The following is a 23,171-nucleotide window of genomic DNA, read 5'->3' as shown; positions in this document are numbered from 1 at the left end:
AAAAAATTTCCAGTTAAGCTGTTGCAAGAGAAATTTTAGAGCTATTGCCTAAAGCTCAGAGTTTATACTAAGACATCTTATTTGTTAACTTTCTGGAATTTTGAAACACATAATCCTGAAGAATGAAGTCCAAAGGAGGCCTCTGTTGACAGAGGAACAATATACAATTACTAATGTTTTGGTTTGTTCCCTTAGTTGTATCCAAAACACAGATAACAACAGCACGTGGTAGATTTAAAAGTTAACCTTACATGTGGATTTATAGCAAGTTCTTACTCGAGTCATTAAAATTGATGGGCTCAAACTGAAGGTTGCTCAATTCAATTTGAAAAGGATTACAGTTTGTCAGATAAAAGTGATGACCTCAAGCAATTGTTTTAAGAAAAGTAGCAAATTAAAAATTTCCAAAGGGATAGACACACGAACAGCTGATACATGATACTTAGGTGATAGAGAGTAAGAGAATAATATGAAGTAATGAAAATATACACTATAACTTTAAAATACAGAGGATTTTTGTTGGGGGGATGCTGTGCTTAGGATATTGGTTTTAATTTAACTAAGAGGAAGATGAATTTGTATTTCTATTTACTGCTTAACAATGGTTATAGGTAGCCAAGAAACAATTTGGGGAATTATTTGGGATTAAAAATTGGCTCTGGAAAATCTAGGTATGCAGGTACTAAAGAGTTGGAAATTTAATGTAAAATTCTGAGACCTTTTTGGAATATATTTAAAGTCATCAAAATCAGAGTACATTTTGCCCAATTAGTTGACAAAACTTTTATTCTAGAATATGCCTTGGTATTTCGTATATATGTTCCTGAGGTCATGGGTATTTTAACATAGCATAGATAAGACCAAAATGTAATACCAAAGTCCAGTTGGAGGCCATGCCCAGTGTCCAAGTCACTGTTCACCCCACTATAAAGTCAACAGCTCACACCCTTGAGTCCTGAAGGATAACAGGGTCACTTACCATGAAGAGCACACACGCGGAAGATGAGTTTACTCTCTATTGCCTTTAGATCATCGAAGTTCTCAACTTGGAAGACCAGGCTGCCGTCCCCACTGATCTCCTCCAGCTGAGCTCTATTGGCCCCGTACACCCCCACAGAGAAGATGACCACACCTTTGTCCCAAAGAGATTTTGCAGGGTCTATCACATCATCTTGGGCTTCTCTATCAGTGATGAGGATGAGAAACTTTTTGACCATTGAACGGCCCCCCTTGGGCTCAGTGAAGTATGGATCCACAAAGGTTAGTGCACTTCCAGTAAAAGCGTTTTGGCTGATGGGAGACATTCTGTTTATTGCATCAGAAATTTCTTTTTGTGTATAGTATTTATCCAGCTGGAATTCTTCCCTATTATAATCACTGAATTGAATGACACCAATTCGGGTTTTGTCTGGGCCAATCTGAACCTCAGCTAACAGGTTTTTCATGAAGGTTTTCATTTTCCCAAAATTTTCAGATCCTATACTGCTAGAACCATCCACCAGAAACATGATATCGACCTTCATGTATTCACACCCTGCATGTAATCAAAAAGACCATAAATAAACCAGGTTGGAATTGTCCTCAGAATGTATAAAAGACAGTAAAGCAGAAATAAATCCTTTAATCAGAAAACATCTAAAATTAACTCAAGCAATTTCCATTGCATTTGAAAATTTTATCTGCTTCTTTTGTAGAAGCCTGCTGACTATAACCCTAAATCAGAAATTCATTGAAGATTACCTAAGAAGTTTTAGAGAAGAAATGCAACTTCAAAAGTATTTATTCATTCACTCACTTATGCATATATGCATTATGTATTTATTTATTCATAATTTTCGAAGTTTATGAAATAGAAAGCATCAGGCCATGCATTAAAGATGCAATGGTGATCAAAAAAGAAGGACAGAGAAAAGTAAGCAATTTTTGGCACTAATATGACTAATATTCCAGGGTTTTATGTATATTCTTGAAACACAAAATTCCAGGTAATCTTTATATAGCATTATTTTCTGGGATAATTTAAAGTGATTTGGGGAGCGGGGACCTTCAAGATGGAAGAGGAGTAAGATGTGGAGATCACCTTCCTCCCCACAACTACATCAAAAATATATATACATGTGGAACAAATCCTATTGAATGCTGACAAAAGAAAAAACAGAGACTAAAGGATAGGGATGAGACCTGCACCTCTGGGAGGGAGCTGTGAAGGAGGAAATGTTTCCACACACTAGGAAGCCCCTTCACTGGTAGAGATGGGGGGTGGAAGGGGGAAGCTTCGGACCCATGGAGGAGAGCACAGCAACAGGGGTGCAGAGGACAAAGAGAAGAGATCCCCTCAAAGAGGATCAGTGCTGACCAGCACTCACCAGCCTGAGAGGGTTGTCTGCTCACCCACCGGGATGGGTGGGGGCTGGAAGCTGAGGTTCCAGCTTCAGAGGTCAGATCCCAGGGAGACGACTGGGGTTGGCTGCATGAACACAGCCTGAAGGGAGCTAGTGTGCCACACTTAGCCGGGAGGGAGTCTGGAAAAAAGTCTGGACCTGCCTAACAGGCAAGAGATAATTGTTTTGGGGTGCATGAGGAGAGGGGATTCCTTCCCTGTCTGCCCACAGAAGGCAGAGCACCACCTAAATGAGCTCCAGAGATGGGTGCGAGCTACAGATATCAGCTCGGACCACAGAGATGGGTATGAAATGCTAATGCTGCTGCTGCAGCCACTAGAATCCTGTGTGCAAACACAGGTCACTATTCACACCCCCTCAGGAGCCTGTGCAGCCCACCACTGCCAGGGTCCCGTGACCCAGGGACAACTTCCCTGGGAGAACACATGGTGCACCTCAGGCTGTTTCAATGTCATGGCAGCCTCTGCCACTACAGGCTCGCCCCGTGTTCCAATTATAACTACCATACCCCCCATCCCCCCAGCCTGAATCAGCCAGAGACATATAATCAGGTGCTGCTTTAACCCTGTCCTGTCTGGGTGGGAACAGATGCCTGAGGGTGACCTACATGTAGAGGTGGGACCAAAACCAAAGCTGAACCCAAGGACCTGTGCGAACAAAGAAGACAAAAGGAAATCTCTCCATTCAACATCAGGAGCAGTGGATTAAATCCCCACAAACAACTTCATGTACCCTGCATCTGTGGAATATCTGAATAGACAATGAATCATCCCAAAATTGAGGTGGTAGACTTTGGGAGCAAATGTAGACTTGGGTTTGCTGTCTGCAACTGACTGGTTTCTGATTTTTATGTTTATCTTAGTATAGTTTTCAGCACTTGTTATCATTGGTGGATTGGTTTATTGGTTTTGTTTCTCTCTTCTTTTTATTATTATTATTATTTTATTTGAATAATTTTGAAAATTATTTAAAAATTTTTTTCTTTAATTTTTTTCTCCCTTTTCTTCTGAGCCATGTGGCTGACAAGGTGTTGGTGCTCCCGCCTGGTGTTAGGCATGAGCCACTGAGGTGGGAGAGTCGAGTGCAGGACATTGGACGACCAGAGGCCTCCAGGCCCCACATAATATCAATATGCGAGAGCTCTCCCAGATATCTCCATCTCAATGGTAAGACACAGTTCCACCCAATGGTCAGCAAGCTCCAGTGCTCGATGCCCTGTGCCAAACAACTAGCAAGACAGGAAAACAACTCCACCCATTAGCAGAGAGTCTGCCTAAAATCATACTAAGTTTACAGACACCTAAAAACACACCACCAGTGCAGCCATCACTACCAGAAAGACGGGATCCAGCCCCACCCACCAGAAGACAGGCACCAGGCCCCTCCACCAGGAAGCCTACAAAAGCCACTGAACCAACCTCACCCACTGGGGACAGACACCAAAAACAATGGGAACTATGAACCTGCAGCTGGTGAAAAGGAGACCCCAAACACAGTAAGTTAAACAAAATGAGAAAACAGACAAAAATGCAGCAGATGAAGGAGCAAGGTAAAAACTCACAAGACCAAACAAATGAAGAGGAAATAGGCAGTCTACCTAAAAAGAATTCAGAGTAATGATGGTAAAGATGATCCAAAATCTTAGAAATACAAGGGAGAAAATACAAGAAATGTTCAAGAAGGACCTAGAAAAACTAAAGAGCAAACAAACAACGATGTACAATATAATAAATGAAAGAAAAAAATTCTCTACAAGGAACCAATAGCAGAATAACTGAGGCAGAAGAATGGATAAGTGACCTGGAAGATAAAATAGTGGTAATAACTACTGCAGAGCAGAATAAAGTAAAAAGAATGAAAAGAATTGAGGACAGTCTCAGAGATCTCTGGGACAACACTAAATGCACCAACATTAGAATTACAGTGGTCTCAGAAGAAGAGGAGGAAAAGAAAGGGTCTGAGAAGATAACTTGAAGAGATTATACATGAAAACTTCACTAATATGGGAAAGGAAATAGTCAATCAAGTTCAGGAAGCACAAAGAGTCCCATACAGGATAAATCCAAGGAGAAACATGCAAAGACACATATTAAGCAAACTATCAAAAATTAAATACAAAGAAAAAATATTAAAAGCAGCAAGGGAAAAGCAACAAATAACATACAAGGGAATCCCCATAAGGTTAACAGCTGATCTTTCAGCAGAAACTCTGCAAGCCAGAAGGGAGTAGCAGGACATATTTAAAGTGATGAGAGCAAAAAACTACAACCAAGATTGCTCTACCCAGCAAGGATCTCATTCAGATTCAAATGGAGAAAATAAAAGCTTTAGAGACAAGCAAAAGTTAAGAGAATTCAGTACCACCAAACCAGCTAAACAGCAAATGCTAAAGGAACTTCTGTAGGAGGGAAACAAGAGGGAAAGAAAAGACTTAGAAAAACAAACCCAAAACATTAAGAAAATGGTAATAGGAAAATACATAATGATAATCACCTTACTTGTAAATGGATTAAATGCTCCAACCAAAAGACCTACACTGGCTGAATGGAAACCAAAACAAGACCCATATATATGCTGTCTACCAGAGACCCACTTCAGACCTAGGGACACATACAGACTGAAAGTGAGGGGATGGAAAAAAGATATGCCATGCAAATGGAAATCAAAAGAAAGGTGGAGTAACAATTCTCATAGCAGACAAAATAGACTTTAAAATAAAGATTATTACAGGAGACAAAGAAGGACACGACATAATGATCAAGGGATCAATCCAAAAAGAAGGTATAACAATTGTAAATATTTATACACCCAACATAGGACAACTTCAATACATAAGGCAAATACTAACAGCCATAAAAGGGGAAATCGAGAGTAACAAAATAATAGTGGGGGACTTACCCCACTTTCACCAATGGGCAGATAATCCAAAATGAAAATAAATAAGAAAACACAAGCTTTAAATGACACATTAAACAAATGGACTTAATTGATATTTATAGGACATTCCATCCAAAAACAACAGATAACACTTTCTTCTCAAGTGCTCATGTAACATTCTCCAGGATAGATCAGGTCTTGCATCACAAATCAAGCCCTGGTAAATTTAAGAAAATCGAAGCCATATCAAGTATCTTTTCTGACCACAACTCTATGAGACTAGATATCAGTTACAGAAAAAAAGATGTAAAAAACCAAACACATGGAGGATAAACAATACACTACTAAATAACCAAAGGATCACTGAGGAAATGAAGGGGCAAATCGACAAATACCAGAAAACAAATGACAATGGAAACAGGACGATCCAAAACCTATAGGATACAGCTAAAGTAGTTCTAAGAGGGAAGTTTGTAAGAATAGAATCTTACCTCAGGGAACAACAACAACAAAAATCTCAAATGAACAACCTAAAATTATGCCTAAAGCAATTAGAGAAAGAAGAAAAACAAAACCCCAAGGTTAGCAGAAGGAAAGAAATCATAAAGATCAGATCAGAAATAAATGAAAAAGAAATGAAGGAAGCAATAGAAAAGATCAATAAAACTAAAGCTGGTTCTTTGAGAAGATAAACAAAATTGATAAAACTTTAGCCAGACTCATCAAGAGAAAAAGGGAGAAGACTCAAGTCAACATATTTAGAAATGAAAAAGGAGAAGAAATAACTGACACTGAAGAAATACAAAGGATCATGAGAGATTGCTACAAGCAACTATATGCCAATAAAATGGACAACCTGGAAGAAACGGACAAATTCTTAGAAAAGCACAACCTTCTGAGACTGAACCAGGAAGAAATAGAAAATATGAACAAGTCAAAAGCACTGAAATTGAAACTGTGATTAAAAATTTTCCAAGAAACAAAAGCCCAGGACCAGATGGCTTCAGAGGCGAATTCTATCAAACATTTAAAAAAGAGTTAACACCTGTTGTAATCAAACTCTTCCAAAATATAACAGAGGGAGGAACACTTCCAAACTCTTTCTGTGAGGCCACCATCACACTGATACCAAAACCAGACAAAGATGCCACAAAAAAGAAATCTACAGGTCAATATCATGGATGAACACAGATGCAAAAATCCTCAACAAAATACTAGCAAGCAGAATCAAACAGCACATTAAAAGGATGATACACCATGATCAAGTGGTGTTTATCCCAGGAATGCAAGGATTCTTCAGTATACACAAATCAATAAATGTAATAAACAATATTAACAAATTGAAGGATAAAACCCATATGATAATTTCAATAGATTCAGAAAAAAACTTTTGACAAAATTCAACACCCATTGAGGATAAAAACCTTCCAGAAAGTAGGCCTAGAGGGAACCTACCTCAACATAATAAAGGCCATATATGACAAACCCTCAGCCAACAACATTCTTAATGGTGAAAAACTGAAACCATTTCCTATAAGATCAGGAACAAGACAAAGTTTCCCACTCTCACCACTATTACTGAACATAGTTTTGGAAGTTTTAACCACAGCAATCAGAGAAGAAAAATAAATTTAAGGAATCCAAATCAGAAAAGAAGTAAAACTGTCACTGTTTGCAGATAACGATACTATACATAGAGAATCATAAAGATGCTACTAGAGCAAATCAATGAATTTGGCAAAGTAGCAGGATAAAAAAATGAATGCACAGAAATCTCTTGCATTCCTATACACTAACAATGAAAAATCAGAAAGAGAAATTAAGGAAACACTCCCACTTACCATTGCAACAAAAAGAATAAAATATCTAGGAATAAACCTACCTAAGGAGTCAAAAGACCTGTATGCAGAAAACTATAAGACACTGATGAAAGAAATTAAAGATGATACAAACAGATGGAGAGGTATACCATGTTCTTGGATTGGAAGAATCAACATTGTGAAAATGACTATACTTCCCAAAGTAATCTACAGATTCAATGCAATCCCTATCAAACTCCTAGTGACATTTTCCACAGACACTAGAAAAAAAAAATTTCACAATTTGTATGGAGACAAGAAAGACCCAAAAGCAATCCTGAGAAAGAAAATTGGAGCTGGAGGAATCAGGCTTCCTGACTTCAGACTATACTACAAAGCTACAGTAATCAAGACAGTATGGTACTGGCACAAAAACAGAAATATAGATCAAGGGAACAGGATAGAAATATCAGAGATAAACCCATGCACATATGGTCACCTTATCTTTGATAAAGGAGGCAAGAATATACAATGGAGAAAAGTAGCCTCCTTAATAAGTGGTGATGCAAAAACTGGACATCTACATGTAAAATAATGAAATTAGAACACTCCCTAACACCATACCAAAAAATAAACTCAAAATGGATTAAACACCTATATGTAAGGCCAGACACTACAAAACTCTTAGAGGAAAACATAGGCAGAACACTCTATGACATAAATCACAGCAAGATCCTTTTTCACCCACCTCCTAGAGAAATGGAAATAAAAATAAAAATAAACAGGGCTGACTTCCGGGTAAGATGGCGGAAGAGTAAGACGCGGAGATCACCTTCCTCCCCACGGATACACCAGAAATACAGCTACACGTGGAACAACTCCTACAGAACACCTACTGAACGCTGGCAGAAGACCCCAGACCTCCCAAAAGGCAAGAAACTCCCCACATACCTGGGTAGGGCAAAGCGGAGAGATTCCCGCACAGAGGATCGGTGCCGAGCGGCACTCACCAGCCCGAGAGGCTTGTCTGCTCGCCCGCCGGGGCACGCAGTGCTGGAAGCTGAGGCTCGGGCTTCGGTCAGAGCGCAGGGAGAGGACTGGGGCTGGTGGCGAGAACTCAGCCTGAAGGGGGCTAATGTGCCACAGCTAGCCGGGAGGGAGTCCGGGAAAACTCTAGAGCTGCCGAAGAGGCAAGAGACTTTTTCTTCCCTCTTGGTTTCCTGGTGCGCGAGGAGAGGGGATTAAGAGCGCTGCTTAAAGGGGCTCCACGGACGGGCGCGAGTCGCGACTGAAAGCGCGGAGCCCAGTGACAGGCGTGGGACGCTGGGGCTGCTGCTGCCGCCGCCAAGAAGCCTGTGTGCGAGCGCAGGTCACTGCCCACACCGCCCTTCCGGGAGCCTGTGCAGCCCGCCACTGCCGGAGTCCCGGGATCCAGGGGCGGCTTCCCTGGGAGAACGCACGGTGCGCCTCGGGCTGGTGCAACGTCACGCCGACCTCTGCCGCTGCAGGCTCGCCCCGCACTCCGTGCCCCTCCCTCCCTCCTGGCCTGAGTGAGCCAGAGTCCCCGAAGAGGCTGCTCCTTTAACCCTGTCCTATCTGAGCGAAGAACAGACGCCCTCCGGCGACCTACACGCAGAGGCGGGGCCAAATCCAAAGCTGAGACCTAGGAGCTGTGAGAACAAAGAAGAGAAAGGGAAACCTCTCCCAGCAGCCCCAGAAGCAGCGGATTAAAGCTCCACAATCAACTTGATGTACCCTGCATCTGTGGAATACATGAATAGACAACACATCATCCCAAATTGAGGAGCCAGGAGTCAGTGCTGTGCCTCTGAGGTGGGAGAGCCAACTTCAGGACACTGGTCCACAAGAGACCTCCCAGCTCCACATAATATCAAACGGCGAAAATCTCCCAGAGATCTCCATCTCAACACCAGCACCCAGCTTCACTCAACGACCAGCAGGCTACAGTGCTGGACACCCTAAGCCAAACAACTAGCAAGACAGGAACACAACGCCACCCATTAGCAGAGAGGTGGCCTAAAATCATAAAAAGTCCACAGACACCCCAAAACACACCACCAGACGTGGACCTGCCCACCAGAAAGACAAGATCCAGCCTCATCCACCAGAACACAGGCACTAGTCCCCTCCACCAGGAAGCCTACACAACCCACTAAACCAACCTTAGCCACTGGGGACAGACACCAAAAACAACAGGAACTACGAACCTGCAGCCTGCAAAAAGGAGACCCCAAACACAGTAACATAAGCAAAATGAGAAGACAGAAAAACACACAGCAGGAGAAGGAGCAAGATAAAAACCCACCAGACCTAACAAATGAAGAGGTAATAGGCACTCTACCTGAAAAAGAATTCAGAATAATGATGGTAAAGATGATCCAAGATTCTATTTCCCAGATACAAAATCTCGGAAATAGAATAGACAAAATGCAAGAAACAGTTAACAAGGACCTAGAAGAACTAAAGATGAATCAAGCATCGATTAAAAACACAATACATGAAATAAAAAATACTCTAGATGGGATCAATAGCAGAATAACTGAGGCAGAAGAACGGATAAGTGAGGTGGAAGATAAAATAGTGGAAATAACTGCTGCAGAGCAAAATAAAGAAAAAAGAATGAAAAGAACAGAGGACAGTCTCAGAGACCTCTGGGACAACATTAAACGCACCAACATTCGAATTATAGGGGTTCCAGAAGAAGAAGAGAAAAAGAAAGGGACTGAGAAAATATTTGAAGAGATTATAGTTGAAAACTTCCCTAATATGGGAAAGGAAATAGTTAATCAAGTCCAGGAGGCACAGAGAGTCCCATACAGAATAAATCCAAGGAGAAATACGCCAAGACACATATTAATCAAACGGTCAAAAATTAAACACAAAGAAATCATATTAAAAGCAGCAAGGCAAAAACAACAAATAACACACAAGGGAATCCCCATCAGGATAACAGCTGATCTCTCAGCAGAAACTCTACAAGCCAGAAGGGAGTGGCAGGACATACTTAAAGTGATGAAGGAGAAAAACCTGCAACCAAGATTACTCTACCCAGCAAGGATCTCATTCAGATTTGATGGAGAAATTAAAACGTTTACAGACAAGCAAAAGCTGAGAGAGTTCAGCACCACCAAACCAGCTTTACAACAAATGCTAAAGGAACTTCTCTAGGCAAGAAACACAACAGAAGTAAAAGACCTACAATAATGAACCCAAAACAATTAAGAAAATGGGAATAGGAACATACATATCGATAATTACCTTAAATGTAAATGGACTAAATGCTCCCACCAAAAGACACAGAGTGGCTGAATGGATACAAAAACAAGACCCATCTATATGCTGTCTACAAGAGACCCACTTCAGACCTAGAGACACATACAGACTGAAAGTAAGGGGATGGAAAAAGATATTCCATGCAAATGGAAACCAAAAGAAAGCTGGAGTAGCAATTCTCATATCAGACAAAATAGACTTTAAAATAAGGACTACTAGAAGAGACAAAGAAGGACACTACATAATGATCAAGGGATCGATCCAAGAAGAAGATATAACAATTGTAAATATTTATGCACCCAACATAGGAGCACCTCAATACATAAGGCAAATACTAACAGCCATAAAAGGAGAAATCGACAGTAACACACTCATAGTAGGGGACTTTAACACCCCACTTTCACCAATGGACAGATCATCCAAAATGAAAATAAATAAGGAAACACAAGCTTTAAATGATACATTAAACAAGATGGACTTAATTGATATTTATAGGACATTCCATCCAAAAACAACAGAATACACATTTTTCTCAAGTGCTCATGGAACATTCTCCAGGATAGATCATATCTTGGGTCACAAATCAAGCCTTGGTAAATTTAAGAAAATTGAAATTGTATCAAGTATCTTTTCTGACCACAATGCTATGAGACTAGATATCAATTACAGGAAAAGAGCTGTAAAAACTACAAACACATGGAGGCTAAACAATACACTACTTAATAACGAAGTGATCACTGAAGAAATCAAAGAGGAAATTAAAAAATACCTAGAAACAAATGACAATGGAGACACGACGACCCAAAACCTATGGGATGCAGCAAAAGCAGTGCTAAGAGGGAAGTTTATAGCAATACAATCCCACCTTAAGAAACAGGAAACATCTCGAATAAACAACCTAACCTTGCACCTAAAGCAATTAGAGAAAGAAGAACAAAAACATCCCAAAGTTAGCAGAAGGAAAGAAATCATAAAAATCAGATCAGAAATAAATGAAAAAGAAATGAAGGAAACGATAGCAAAGATCAATAAAACTAAAAGCTGGTTCTTTGAGAAGATAAACAAAATTGATAAACCATTAGCCAGACTCATCAAGAAAAAAAGGGAGAAGACTCAAATCAATAGAATTAGAAATGAAAAAGAAGAAGTAACAACTGACACTACAGAAATAAAAAAGATCATGAGAGATTACTATAAGCAACTCTATGCCAATAAAATGGACAACCTGGAAGAAATGGACAAATTCTTAGAAAAGCACAACCTGCCGAGACTGAATCAGGAAGAAATAGAAAATATGAACAGACCAATCACAAGCACTGAAATTGAAACTGTGATAAAAAATCTTCCAACAAACAAAAGCCCAGGACCAGATGGCTTCACAGGCGAATTCTATCAAGCATTTAGAGAAGAGCTAACACCTGTCCTTCTGAAACTCTTCCAAAATATAGCAGAGGGAGGAACACTCCCAAACTCATTCTACGAGGCCACCATCACCTTGATACCAAAACCAGGCAAGGATGTCACAAAGAAAGAAAACTACAGGCCAATATCACTGATGAACATAGATGCAAAAATCCTCAACAAAATCCTAGCAAACAGAATCCAACAGCACATTAAAAGGATCATACACCATGATCAAGTGGGGTTTATTCCAGGAATGCAAGGATTCTTCAATATACGCAAATCAATCAACGTGATACACCATATTAACAAACTGAAGGAGAAAAACCATATGATCATCTCAATAGATGCAGAGAAAGCTTTCGACAAAATTCAACACCCATTTATGATAAAAACCCTGCAGAAAGTAGGCATAGAGGGAACTTTCCTCAACATAATAAAGGCCATATATGACAAACCCACAGCCAGCATCGTCCTCAATGGTGAAAAACTGAAACCATTTCCACTAAGATCAGGAACTAGACAAGGTTGCCCACTTTCACCACTCTTATTCAACCTAGTTTTGGAAGTTTTAGCCACAGCAATCAGAGAAGAAAAGGAAATAAAAGGAATCCAAATTGGAAAGGAAGAGGTAAAGCTGTCACTGTTTGCAGATGACATGATACTATACATAGAGAATCCTAAAGATGCTACCAGAAAACTACTAGAGTTAATCAATGAATTTGGTAAAGTTGCAGGATACAAAATTAATGCACAGAAATCTCTGGCATTCCTATATACTGATGATGAAAAATCTGAAAGAGAAATCAAGGAAACACTCCCATTTACCATTGCAACAAAAAGAATAAAATATCTAGGAATAAACCTACCTAAGGAGACAAAAGACCTGTATGCAGAAAATTATAAGACACTGATGAAAGAAATTAAAGATGATACAAATAGATGGAGAGATGTACCATGTTCTTGGATTGGAAGAATCAACATTGTGAAAATGACTCTACTACCCAAAGCAATCTACAGGTTCAATGCAATCCCTATCAAACTACCACTGGCATTTTTCACAGAACTAGAACAAAAAATTTCACAATTTGTATGGAAACACAAAAGACCCCGAATAGCCAAAGCAATCTTGAGAACGAAAAATGGAGCTGGAGGAATCAGGCTCCCTGACTTCAGACTATACTACAAAGCTACAGTAATCAAGACAGTATGGTACTGGCACAAAAACAGAAAGATAGATCAATGGAACAGGATAGAAAGCCCAGAGTTAAACCCACGGACATATGGTCACCTTATCTTTGATAAAGGAGGCAGGAATGTACAGTGGAGAAAGGACAGTCTCTTCAATAAGTGGTGCTGGGAAAACTGGATAGGGACATGTAAAAGTATGAGATTAGATCATTCCCTAACACCATACACAAAAATAAGCTCAAAATGGATTAAAGACCTAAATGTAAGGCCAGACACTATCAAACTCTTAGAGGAAAACATAGGCAGAACACTCTATGACATAAATCACAGCAAGATCCTTTTTGACCCACCTCCTAGAGAAATGGAAATAAAGACAAAAATAAACACATGGGACCTAATGAAACTTAAAAGCTTTTGCACAGCAAAGGAAACCATAAACAAGACTAAAAGACAACCCTCAGAATGGGAGAAAATATTTGCAAATGAAGCAACTGACAAAGGATTAATCTCCAAAATTTATAAGCAGCTCATGCAGCTCAATAACAAAAAAACAAACAACCCAATCCAAAAATGGGCAGAAGACCTAAATAGACATTTCTCCACAGAAGATATACAGACTGCCAACAAACACATGAAAGGATGCTCAACATCTTTACTCATTAGAGAAATGCAAATCAAAACTACAATGAGATATCATCTCACACCAGTCAGAATGGCCATCATCAAAAAATCTAGAAACAATAAATGCTGGAGAGGGTGTGGAAAAAAGGGAACACTCTTGCACTGCTGGTGGGAATGTGAATTGGTACAGCCGCTATGGAGAACGGTATGGAGGTTCCTTAAAAAACTACAAATAGAACTACCATATGACCCAGCAATCCCACTACTGGGCATATACCCTGAGAAAACCATAATTCAAAAAGAGACATGTACCAAAATGTTCATAGCAGCCCTATTTACAATAGCCCGGAGATGGAAACAACCTAAGTGTCCATCATCGGATGAATGGATAAAGAAGATGTGGCACATATATACAATGGAATATTACTCAGCCATAAAAAGAAATGAAATTGAGCTATTTGTAATGAGGTGGATAGACCTAGAGTCTGTCATACAGAGTGAAGTAAGTCAGAAAGAGAAAGACAAATACTGTATGCTAACACATATATATGGAATTTAAGAAAAAAAAAATGTCATGAAGAACATAGGGGTAAGACAGGAATAAAGACACAGACCTACTAGAGAATGGACTTGAGGATATGGGGAGGGGGAAGGGTAAGCTGTGACAAAGTGAAAGAGCGGCATGGACATATATACACTACCAAACGTGAGGTAAATAGCTAGTGGGAAGCAGCCGCATAGCACAGGGAGATCAGCTTGGTACTTTGTGACCGCCTGGAGGGGTGGGATAGGGAGGGTGGGAGGGAGACGCAAAAGGGAGGGGATATGGAAACATATGTATATGTATAACTGATTAAATTTGTTATAAAGCAAAAAAATAAAATAAAATAAAATTAAAAAAAAAAAAAACAAAAAAAAAAAAACAGGGCTTCCCTGGTGGCGCAGTGGTTGAGAGTCCACCTGCCGATGCAGGGGACACGGGTTCGTGCCCCAGTCCGGGAAGATTCCACGTGTTACGGAGCAGCTAGGCCCATGAGCCATGGCTGCTGGGTCTGTGCATCTGGAGCCTGTGCTCTGCAACAGGAGATGCTACAACAGTGAGAGGCCCATGTACCACAAAATAAATAAATAAATAAATAAAATAAACAAATGGGACCTAAAGAAACTTAAAAGCTTTTGCACAACAAAGGAAACCATAAACAAGATGAAAAGACAACCTTCAGAATAGGAGAATATATTTGCAAATGAAGCAACTGACAAAGGATTAATTTCCAAAATTTACCAGCAGCTCATGCATCTCAATTTCAAAAAAAACCAAATAACCCAATCCAAAAATGGTCAGAAGACCTAAATAGACATTTCTCCAAAGGAGATATACAGATTGCCAACAAACACATGAAAGGATGCTCAACATCACTAATCATTAGAGAAATGCAAATCAAAACTGCAGTGAGGTATCACCTCACACTGGTTAGAACGGGCATCATCAGAAAATCTACAAAGAATAAATGCTGGAGAGGGTGTGGAGAAAAGGCGACCCCAATGCACTGTTGATGGGAATGTAAATTGATACAGCCACTATGGAGAAGAGTATGGAGGTTCCTTAAAAAATTACAAATAGAACTACCATACGACCCAGCAATCCCACTACTGGGCATATACCCTGAGAAAACCATAATCCAAAAAGAGTCATGTACCACAATGTTCATTGCAGCTCTATTTACAACAGTCAGGACCTGGAAGCAACCTAAGTGCCCATCGATAGATGAATGGATAAAGAAGATGTGGCATATATACACAATGGAATATTACTCAGCCATAAAAAGAAACGAAATTGAGTTATTTGTAGTGTCGTGCATGGACCTAGAGTCTGTCATACAGAATGAAGTAAGTCAGAAAGAGAAAAACAAATACCATATGCTAGCACGTATATATGGAATCTAAAAAAAAAAAAAGTTTCTGACTAACCTACGGGCAGGACAGGAGTAAACATGTCGATGTTGAGAATGAACTTGAGGACGTTGGGAGCGGGAAGGACAAGCTGGGAAGAAGTGAAAGAGTAGCACTGACATATATATACTACCAAATGTAAAATAGATAGCTAATGGGAAGCAGCTGCCTAGCACAGGGAGATCAGCTCAGTGCTTTTTGACCAGTTAAAGGGGTGGGATAAGGAGCATGGGAGGGAGATGCAAGAGGGAGGGGATATGGGGATATATGTATACATATAGCTAATTCACTTTGTTATACAGCAGAAACTAACCTAACATTGTAAAGCAATTATACACCAATAAAGATGTTAAAACATAATAAAGTGATTTGATAAACACTACAAATCAATATTAGAAATTTGGGTGAAAAGCTTTTACTAGAGATAATAAGTACATTAGTAAGCACATATCCATTCAACATGGACTGTTCCTTTATTTATACATAAAATTTGTAGATACCCTACTGACTGGAAGTGGATGTTTATATGCATATATATATGTATCTGTACATATATACATGCATAGAAGACCAAGTTCTATAAGCCATAAAAATGTGTTATTAATTCATGGTTCAGGAGTTGTGTGTGTATATATATATACATATATATGTATCATAGTATATATTTATATTACATATTCTATATATAGTGTAAATATATTTTCTTTAGCATGTATCTCCTTAGTCTTAACCCTTTTGTCTATCTGTTATCACTGCCATTCTTTTACCAGCCCCTCCCTCAATACTCACAGAAGCTATCCCATAGTATTTGAAAATGTATCATCATTTTCAAATGATGATACATTTGAAAGTGATGATACAGTATCAGCCATAGAAGAATTAAAAGATGCTATCTGTTTTTTAATAACTTGTATAAGGCTCACCAGAGAGTATTAAAACCATCATTTGAGATCCATGCTGCCCTGGAGCCATTTTGAAAGTTGTAAATAGGGAAGTTCCCGAAGACGTTTGTGGCCTTGGCAAAGCCCCAGCTCTGCAAAGTGTGGAAGGTTCTCTTCCATGAACACATGTCAAAAGAGGAGACTTTTACCTGTGGTTCAGTATTCACAGGATGTACCTCCTCATCTCTATTTGTGATGGAAGCTGCTTCTTGCCCTCTACCATCTCCCACTCTTCCATGTCAATAAAAGAGTTTCAACTAGGCAGATGGCCGCCCAGGTAAAGACTATATTTCCCAGGCTTCCTTGAAGCTAGATGTGGCCCTGTGACTAAATTTTTGATAGTAGATATTAGCAGGACTGATTTGGCCACTTCTGGGACTTAACAATAAAACAATTGAGCATGGTGGGCTCCCCTGGCCCTATCTCCCTTTCCACAAATGCAGGGTGATGAGGACTGGAGCTCCATTTGACCTAGAGATGGGTGCTATGTGTTGAGTATGGACCAGCCTCTTTGCTAGACCTGTACTGCTTACCCTGGACTATTACACAAAAGATAAACAATATTCTATGTTGTGTAGTTTAGGGTCTTTTTGCTAGAACCACTTAACCTGCCCCTGAAACAATACACAGTGTCACTCCATCCACATGTGCTCTGAGACCAGTCAGTGGTTTCCAGGCCCTCCAGCATAGGGTCCTTAGTTTTCCTGCCTCTCTATTCACCATATTATGGCTCATTTCCTTGTCCACAGTTTGTCTCCCCCCATCAGGTGTGCCAGGGTTTTGGCACCTGACCTGCAACTACCTGATCAACAAAAAACATACTGTCTTTCTTCAGCTTGCTCCATGGCTTTCTCCCTTGAGAAGACCTGAAGTACAATCTATTTTAGGTTTTCTGAAACCCTTTTACTTTCCTTGGCATCAACTCCAGGAAACGTCAGGGAACCTGTACTCTTACACTCATTCTAAGACATCCCGAAGACCCTACTCTACTACTGTCCATAACAGGAAGAAAAAAATCAATGAAGTTGTGATTTAGGATTTTGCTGTTAATGCTACTTATTAGCTGGCTTATTTTTCTTTGGATTTTAGTGACTCAGAAAAAATTCTAACACATTTTCACTTTTGTAAGTTCAAGTAAGTTAGAATTCTTTTCCCTTCCACATCAGTGAACACCTTGACCAACTTTTAAAATAACCACATTTTATGTAGCACTTTCCATGGGCTAAGTCCTCTTTTAAGTGCCCTGCATGTATTAGTACCTTTAAGCTTCACAATATGCCTACACATATGGGACAAAGGCAGGTAGACAGTAAGTAACCAATTCAAGGTCCACAGCCAATAATTGATAAATCTGGGTTGTGAACTTTGATGCTTTGACTCCATCATCCTTTATCTTAATCAATAAGTAACATGACTCTTGGCAGACAATATTTTCAGGTGCTAACACTCGCGGTAAACACACACCATCTTCAAGTAGTAAGTGGCTATTATTATTTTTTTAAATTTTATTGAAGTATAGCTGATTAACAATGTCACATTAGTTTCAGGTGTACAGCACAGTGATTCATATATATATATATATATATATATATACTTTTTCAGATTCTTTTCCCTTATAGGCTATTACAAAATATTGAGTACAGTCCCCTGCGCTATACAGTAGTAGGTTTTTGTTGTTTATTTTATATACAGTAGTGTGTATGTGTTAAACCTAACCTCCTAAATTATCCCTTCCCCCCTTTTCCCCTTGGTAACCATAAGTTTGTTTTCTATGTCTGTGGGTCTACTTCTGTTTTGTAAATAAGTTCATTTGTATTTTTTTTTAGATAAGTGGCTATTACTAATAAGAGAAATAACAATCAGGTGCAGGAATTTGCACATTGTTCTTCCTTACTTCTGTTACTTAATTTTAGTCAGAACAAAAATGCAAATACGTGTTTCTGTTATAAATAAAAATAAGCAAGGGTTACATATGTCCTAGGTATGCATTCATAATAGAGAAATAATGGTTGGTGTTTATTATGCTAAACCTATATGGATACTCTGATGTAGGTATTATCTTCATTTTCTAGATGAGGAAGTTCAAGGTTCTAGCAGTGAAGTGAGTTGAACCTTAATCTACTTAAAGCCAGAGCCCATTTTCTTTCCACTGTCCTCATCTGCCTGAATTAGTGTGTACACACACACACACACAAATAAAAAGTTTCTTATCCTCCACAGCAGTGGGCTTTGTCAAAGCAACGACATTCTTAGCAACCTTCACACTTATGGCTTTCGAAAAGGGCAGCTGTCTATAGAGGGATTCTCCAACCTTGGCAATTGGCTTAAAGTGAGGGGCTGAATCCCTCCACAGTTATAAAGGAAGTTAGCAAAATGTAAGCCAGACAACTGGTCACGTCATTCCTTGTTTCGGCCTATTGGTCCACCTGAAGCAACCAACGAAGTACAGAGAATAAAGTCTTTTTCTTTTGCTTACATTTCTCAGTGCAGATGCTGTGAACAACTTCATTTTTGATGCCTTTTAAAGAATCAAATTTCTGCCCAAAGTTAAGCCTTTCCTCTGTCCCAGCAATTTGTTGCAGTTGTGTTCTGTTAGCCTCACCAATGCCGACCACGTGGATGGTGATGTGTTCAGCACTTAGTCTCTCAGCAGGTTCCAGGACACCATCCGTGGACATCCCATCAGTCAACACAATGAGGTAACAGGGTACCTTGCTCATCTTCTGCTTCCTCCCCTTCCTTATTAGTGGCAGAATGAAATCCAGGGCTGCCCCAGTAAGAGTTCTGCCTCCAAGTTGCTTGATGTTAGAAACAGCCTTTCTTAATGTCACATCATTAGGATAGTCACTGATATCAAATTCCACTTCCTTCTCGTGGGAATACTGCACAGCTCCAACTCGGACTTTGTCTGGGCAGATGCTAAACATCTCTATCACCGCCAACATAAATTCCTTGATTTGCTCAAAGTGTTTATTCTGAATGCTGCTTGAGCCATCAATGAGGAAATAGAGATCAGCCTCTTTTGTATCTACACAGCCTGCAAAAAAAATGGAAAGCAGAAATTCCATTCTCTGTTAACTATAGAGAATCTGGAGAGAACATTGCAGGAGGGTTTGGAGAGGAGGATGAGGCTGCGAAGCTTCTAAAGAATGAGAACACTTCAGGTTTGCACGGAGCCCGGACACTTCGCTGTGCACATTCATACCCATTTTCTCCTTTGAAATTTACCACAACCTTCTGAGGAAATTGAAACTGAATGAGGCCTAGTGGTTTGTCTGAGGTCACACAACCAGTGAATTAAAGAGTAAGGACGAGATTCCCAAGTCTCCAGGATTTTAGTTAAAATCGTTTTTCTGGTATTGACACCTGGCTTTTTAGTTTATGCCTTATCATTTCCTGAGAAATGGGACGGGATAGATGACCTTCTGTTCTTACTTCCCCAATAACCTCTTCTGTCCAGAACTAGAATATGTATTTAAAGCTAGAACCAGATCATATTACTCTTCTGCTTAAATGGTTTATCATTGTATTTAGAATTTAAAAATGAAAAATCAACCGATCTTTCCCCCTTATTTTCTCTCTGACCCTATTTGCAGCAATTCTTCATCTTCCTCATTGTGTTCCAGCAACACTGGGCTTCTCCTGTACTCTAAATGTGCCCCAGGGCCTTTGCACCTGCCCTCTTTCCTGGAATATTCTTCCCCCCAAATCTTCATGACTGGTTCCTTCTCACCTCCTGGACGTGCCAATTAAAATGTCAGTTCTTTAGAAGGGCTTCCCTTCTAGCTAAAGCACATTGATCATTGTCTATTCTATTAACCTGTCTATTTTCCTTATGATGCCCATTACTATCTGAAATTACCTATTCATTTGTTCATGAGCACAGCCTGTCTCCTGTCACAGAATGTCAGTTCCATGAGGGCGAGACTTTGCCTAATTTTCTGCTTCTGCCCGGTAGGCCTGGTATATCACAGGATTTCAACAGAAAATTGTAAATAAAGGAGCTCTCAATGTTCCTTCCTTTGTTGAGCAGCTTCTCTGAAAATGTGCTTTAACTTTCCTAGTAGTCTATTTACAACTCTATTTAACCATTTTTGAAGTTAGGTAGAAGGAAAAGCATACGTTTAAAATTTAGTTATGTGCACAATTTCCTGGTTGAGTATGTGAAAAGGTCTTTAAAATACAACACAATTTAGTCATTTCAGAAATATTTTCTTTCTTGATAGCTTTTGGCAATATATGGCTATTGACACTACTTCAGGCTATGAGGAGTTGGTCCTTAAGAAATCAGAAATACTGGAAATAAGTTTGATGCTGAGAATTAAACTATGAAATCTACATATAAAGTATTAGGGCAGGGACTACCCTGGTGGCACAGTGGTTAAGAATCCACCTGTCAATGCAGGGGACACGGGTTCGAGCCCTGGTTTGGGAAGATCCCACATGCCGCTAAGCAACTAAGCCCATGAGTCACAACTACTGAGCCTGCACTCTAGAGCTCACGGGCCACAATTACTGAAGCTTGTGCTCTGCAGCAAGAGAAGCCACTGCAATGAAAAGCCCATGCACCACAACGAAGAGTAGCCCCCGCTCCCTGCAACTAGAGAAAGCCCAAAGACCCAACACAGACAAAAATAAATAAATAAATTTATTTTTAAAAAAAGTAGCAGGGCAAAGGTAAGCAGTTATCTGTAAAAGACAGGGGTGATGCCAGGCCACAAAAACTTGGCAGCAACCAGAATGAATTGACTTACATATGCAATAAAGAAGAATGGTGGTCGGTAATGAAGAAGAGAAAAATTTGAGTCCAGGTGTAACCATGGCAATACCCATCCAACCCTGCCTGGAGCTGTGAGTCACATGTTGCTATTAAAATGTGATCTTAAACTGATTAAAATTAAATAAAATTTAAAAGTCAGCTCTTCAGTTGCAAAAGCCACATCTCAGGTGCTTAACAGTCCCATGTGGCTAGTGGCTATTATATTGGACAGTGTAATTACAGAATATATCCATCTAAAAAGATCAAGTGCACAGGGTTGAAGAGAAATGTGTCTCCTGGCACAAGGCCTCACCTGCACAGTTATACAGAGAGATAGACAGAGATGTAGATCTATATATTTGATTTTAAAATAGTCATTCCCCTGATTAAATACCACTAGACATTTCAGTCATAAAACTAACTCCCTTGCTCTGATTCCACATCCTCCAGCAGTCTTTTGATTACAGTTTAGCTTCTGACTTGTCTATATGTCTACAGGGAGAGACTATGTTGCTCAGCGGACATGAATGTCTAGGTCCCTGGGCACTAATATTTCCATTTCAGAGATAATTGTCAATCTTTTTCTATGCATAGCCTCTTGGTTTGGTTAATGTAAGTCTTTCCTTGCTTTAATGAAGTTCTATTTAATAAATTGAATACCTAGTGGTGTCAAAGGTGGTGGATACAGCAGGGACTAAGTCAGTAGAGGTTGGTTCTGTGTCTGACCATTCTGAAACTACAAAGCTGACCACCCCACTGTAGACCATGGCAAATTCACTGAGGTAGTGGTTCTCAGATATTGCTAGAGTGAGTTTGTTGGGGAGTTTTCTAAAATCCAGGTGGCCTAGGCCCTACTTGCAGAGACTGAGTCATTGGGTTGGGCCACTGAATTATTAACAAGCTCCTCAGGAAGTCCTGATAAATTTACAGCAGACACTTCTGGTGCTCCGCCTGTATCCCCTCAAATCCTTTACCATTTTTGTGTAACCAGTTCCCAGCACTTTCATTCCAATAGCTAGCACCTGTGTCTGTGGGTGGGTGGGCTGCTCTCAGGTTGTTGAAACCCTTTTTGCTTGGTATTAAGCCAGAGGTGTCTGGAAATGTACATTCCCTTCTGTGTTCTGGAATATAAATTCTCCAGTTACATTGCCCCCTTACTAGGACAAATCTAAGGTTTAACCCACACTGTCTCTCAAATGGTCCTGTGGAATTGACCCTCCATGGGTCTTTGCTTATCATCCTGTCCTTCCTGGTCCCATATCCTCCCTTCTCTACCAATCTCCAGTTTTTCCTGGGTATATTTGTAATATATCAGTTTCACATGAATCCTTATCTGACATCTACATCTGAGGAACTCAATCTAAGTCAGGTACCAGTATTAGAGAGCCACTGAATTAATAAGAAGCCACTTACTGAGGTCTTATGGAAGATAAGGATGGCCCTTGTCCTAGCCTTGGTCCCATATCTTCCCATTTAGAAATTCTGTAATGACAATAATAGTTTTTTGTCACATAATTTCAAACTCTCTGAGAGAGATCACGATACACATCCCTCCTATTCCCAAAAAGTTGCTACTAGACCAAGGCAGCTGCCACTCTGAGAGACTCCTCTCTGTATCACTCAGGAGGTAATAGGGGACTGTTTTTTTGCTGCTATCTTGTAATGTATATATGCAAGAGGAAATCAAGGGCTGGTCCAGGATTGCATCTTTAAACTTTCAATCGACTAATCTGAATTTAAAATTAGCCTTTAACATCATTGGAGGATTCTTTTCCATGTGAGTGCTGCCAAATTTGAGTTCCAATTGTTTAGAAGCATTTTATCTACAGGGAAATGTCAGCAGATATCTCAGAATTAGATAAACTCGAAGTCACATCAAGTATCTTTTGGCAGTATGTCCTGGCATCTTTGAAAAGAACTTGGTAAAACTATAGCA

General features: G+C 39.8%; 1 protein-coding gene across 1 annotated transcript in view; it reads right to left on the bottom strand.

The window, feature by feature from the left end:
- Positions 1 to 23,171, bottom strand: part of COL6A5 (collagen type VI alpha 5 chain) — a gene marked incomplete at both ends in the record, with an annotated part of 103,201 nt that overhangs the window by 75,130 nt on the left and 4,900 nt on the right. The window contains 2 exon segments of the mRNA XM_082624344.1: positions 980 to 1,534; positions 18,953 to 19,513. Of these exon segments, the coding sequence (XP_082480470.1) occupies positions 980 to 1,534; positions 18,953 to 19,513 (1,116 nt within the window).

This window comes from Mesoplodon mirus (genome assembly GCF_964341445.2).
Source record: "Mesoplodon mirus genome assembly, chromosome: 6".
NCBI lineage: Eukaryota > Metazoa > Chordata > Mammalia > Artiodactyla > Ziphiidae > Mesoplodon > Mesoplodon mirus.
This window is presented reverse-complemented; position numbering and strand designations above follow the sequence as displayed.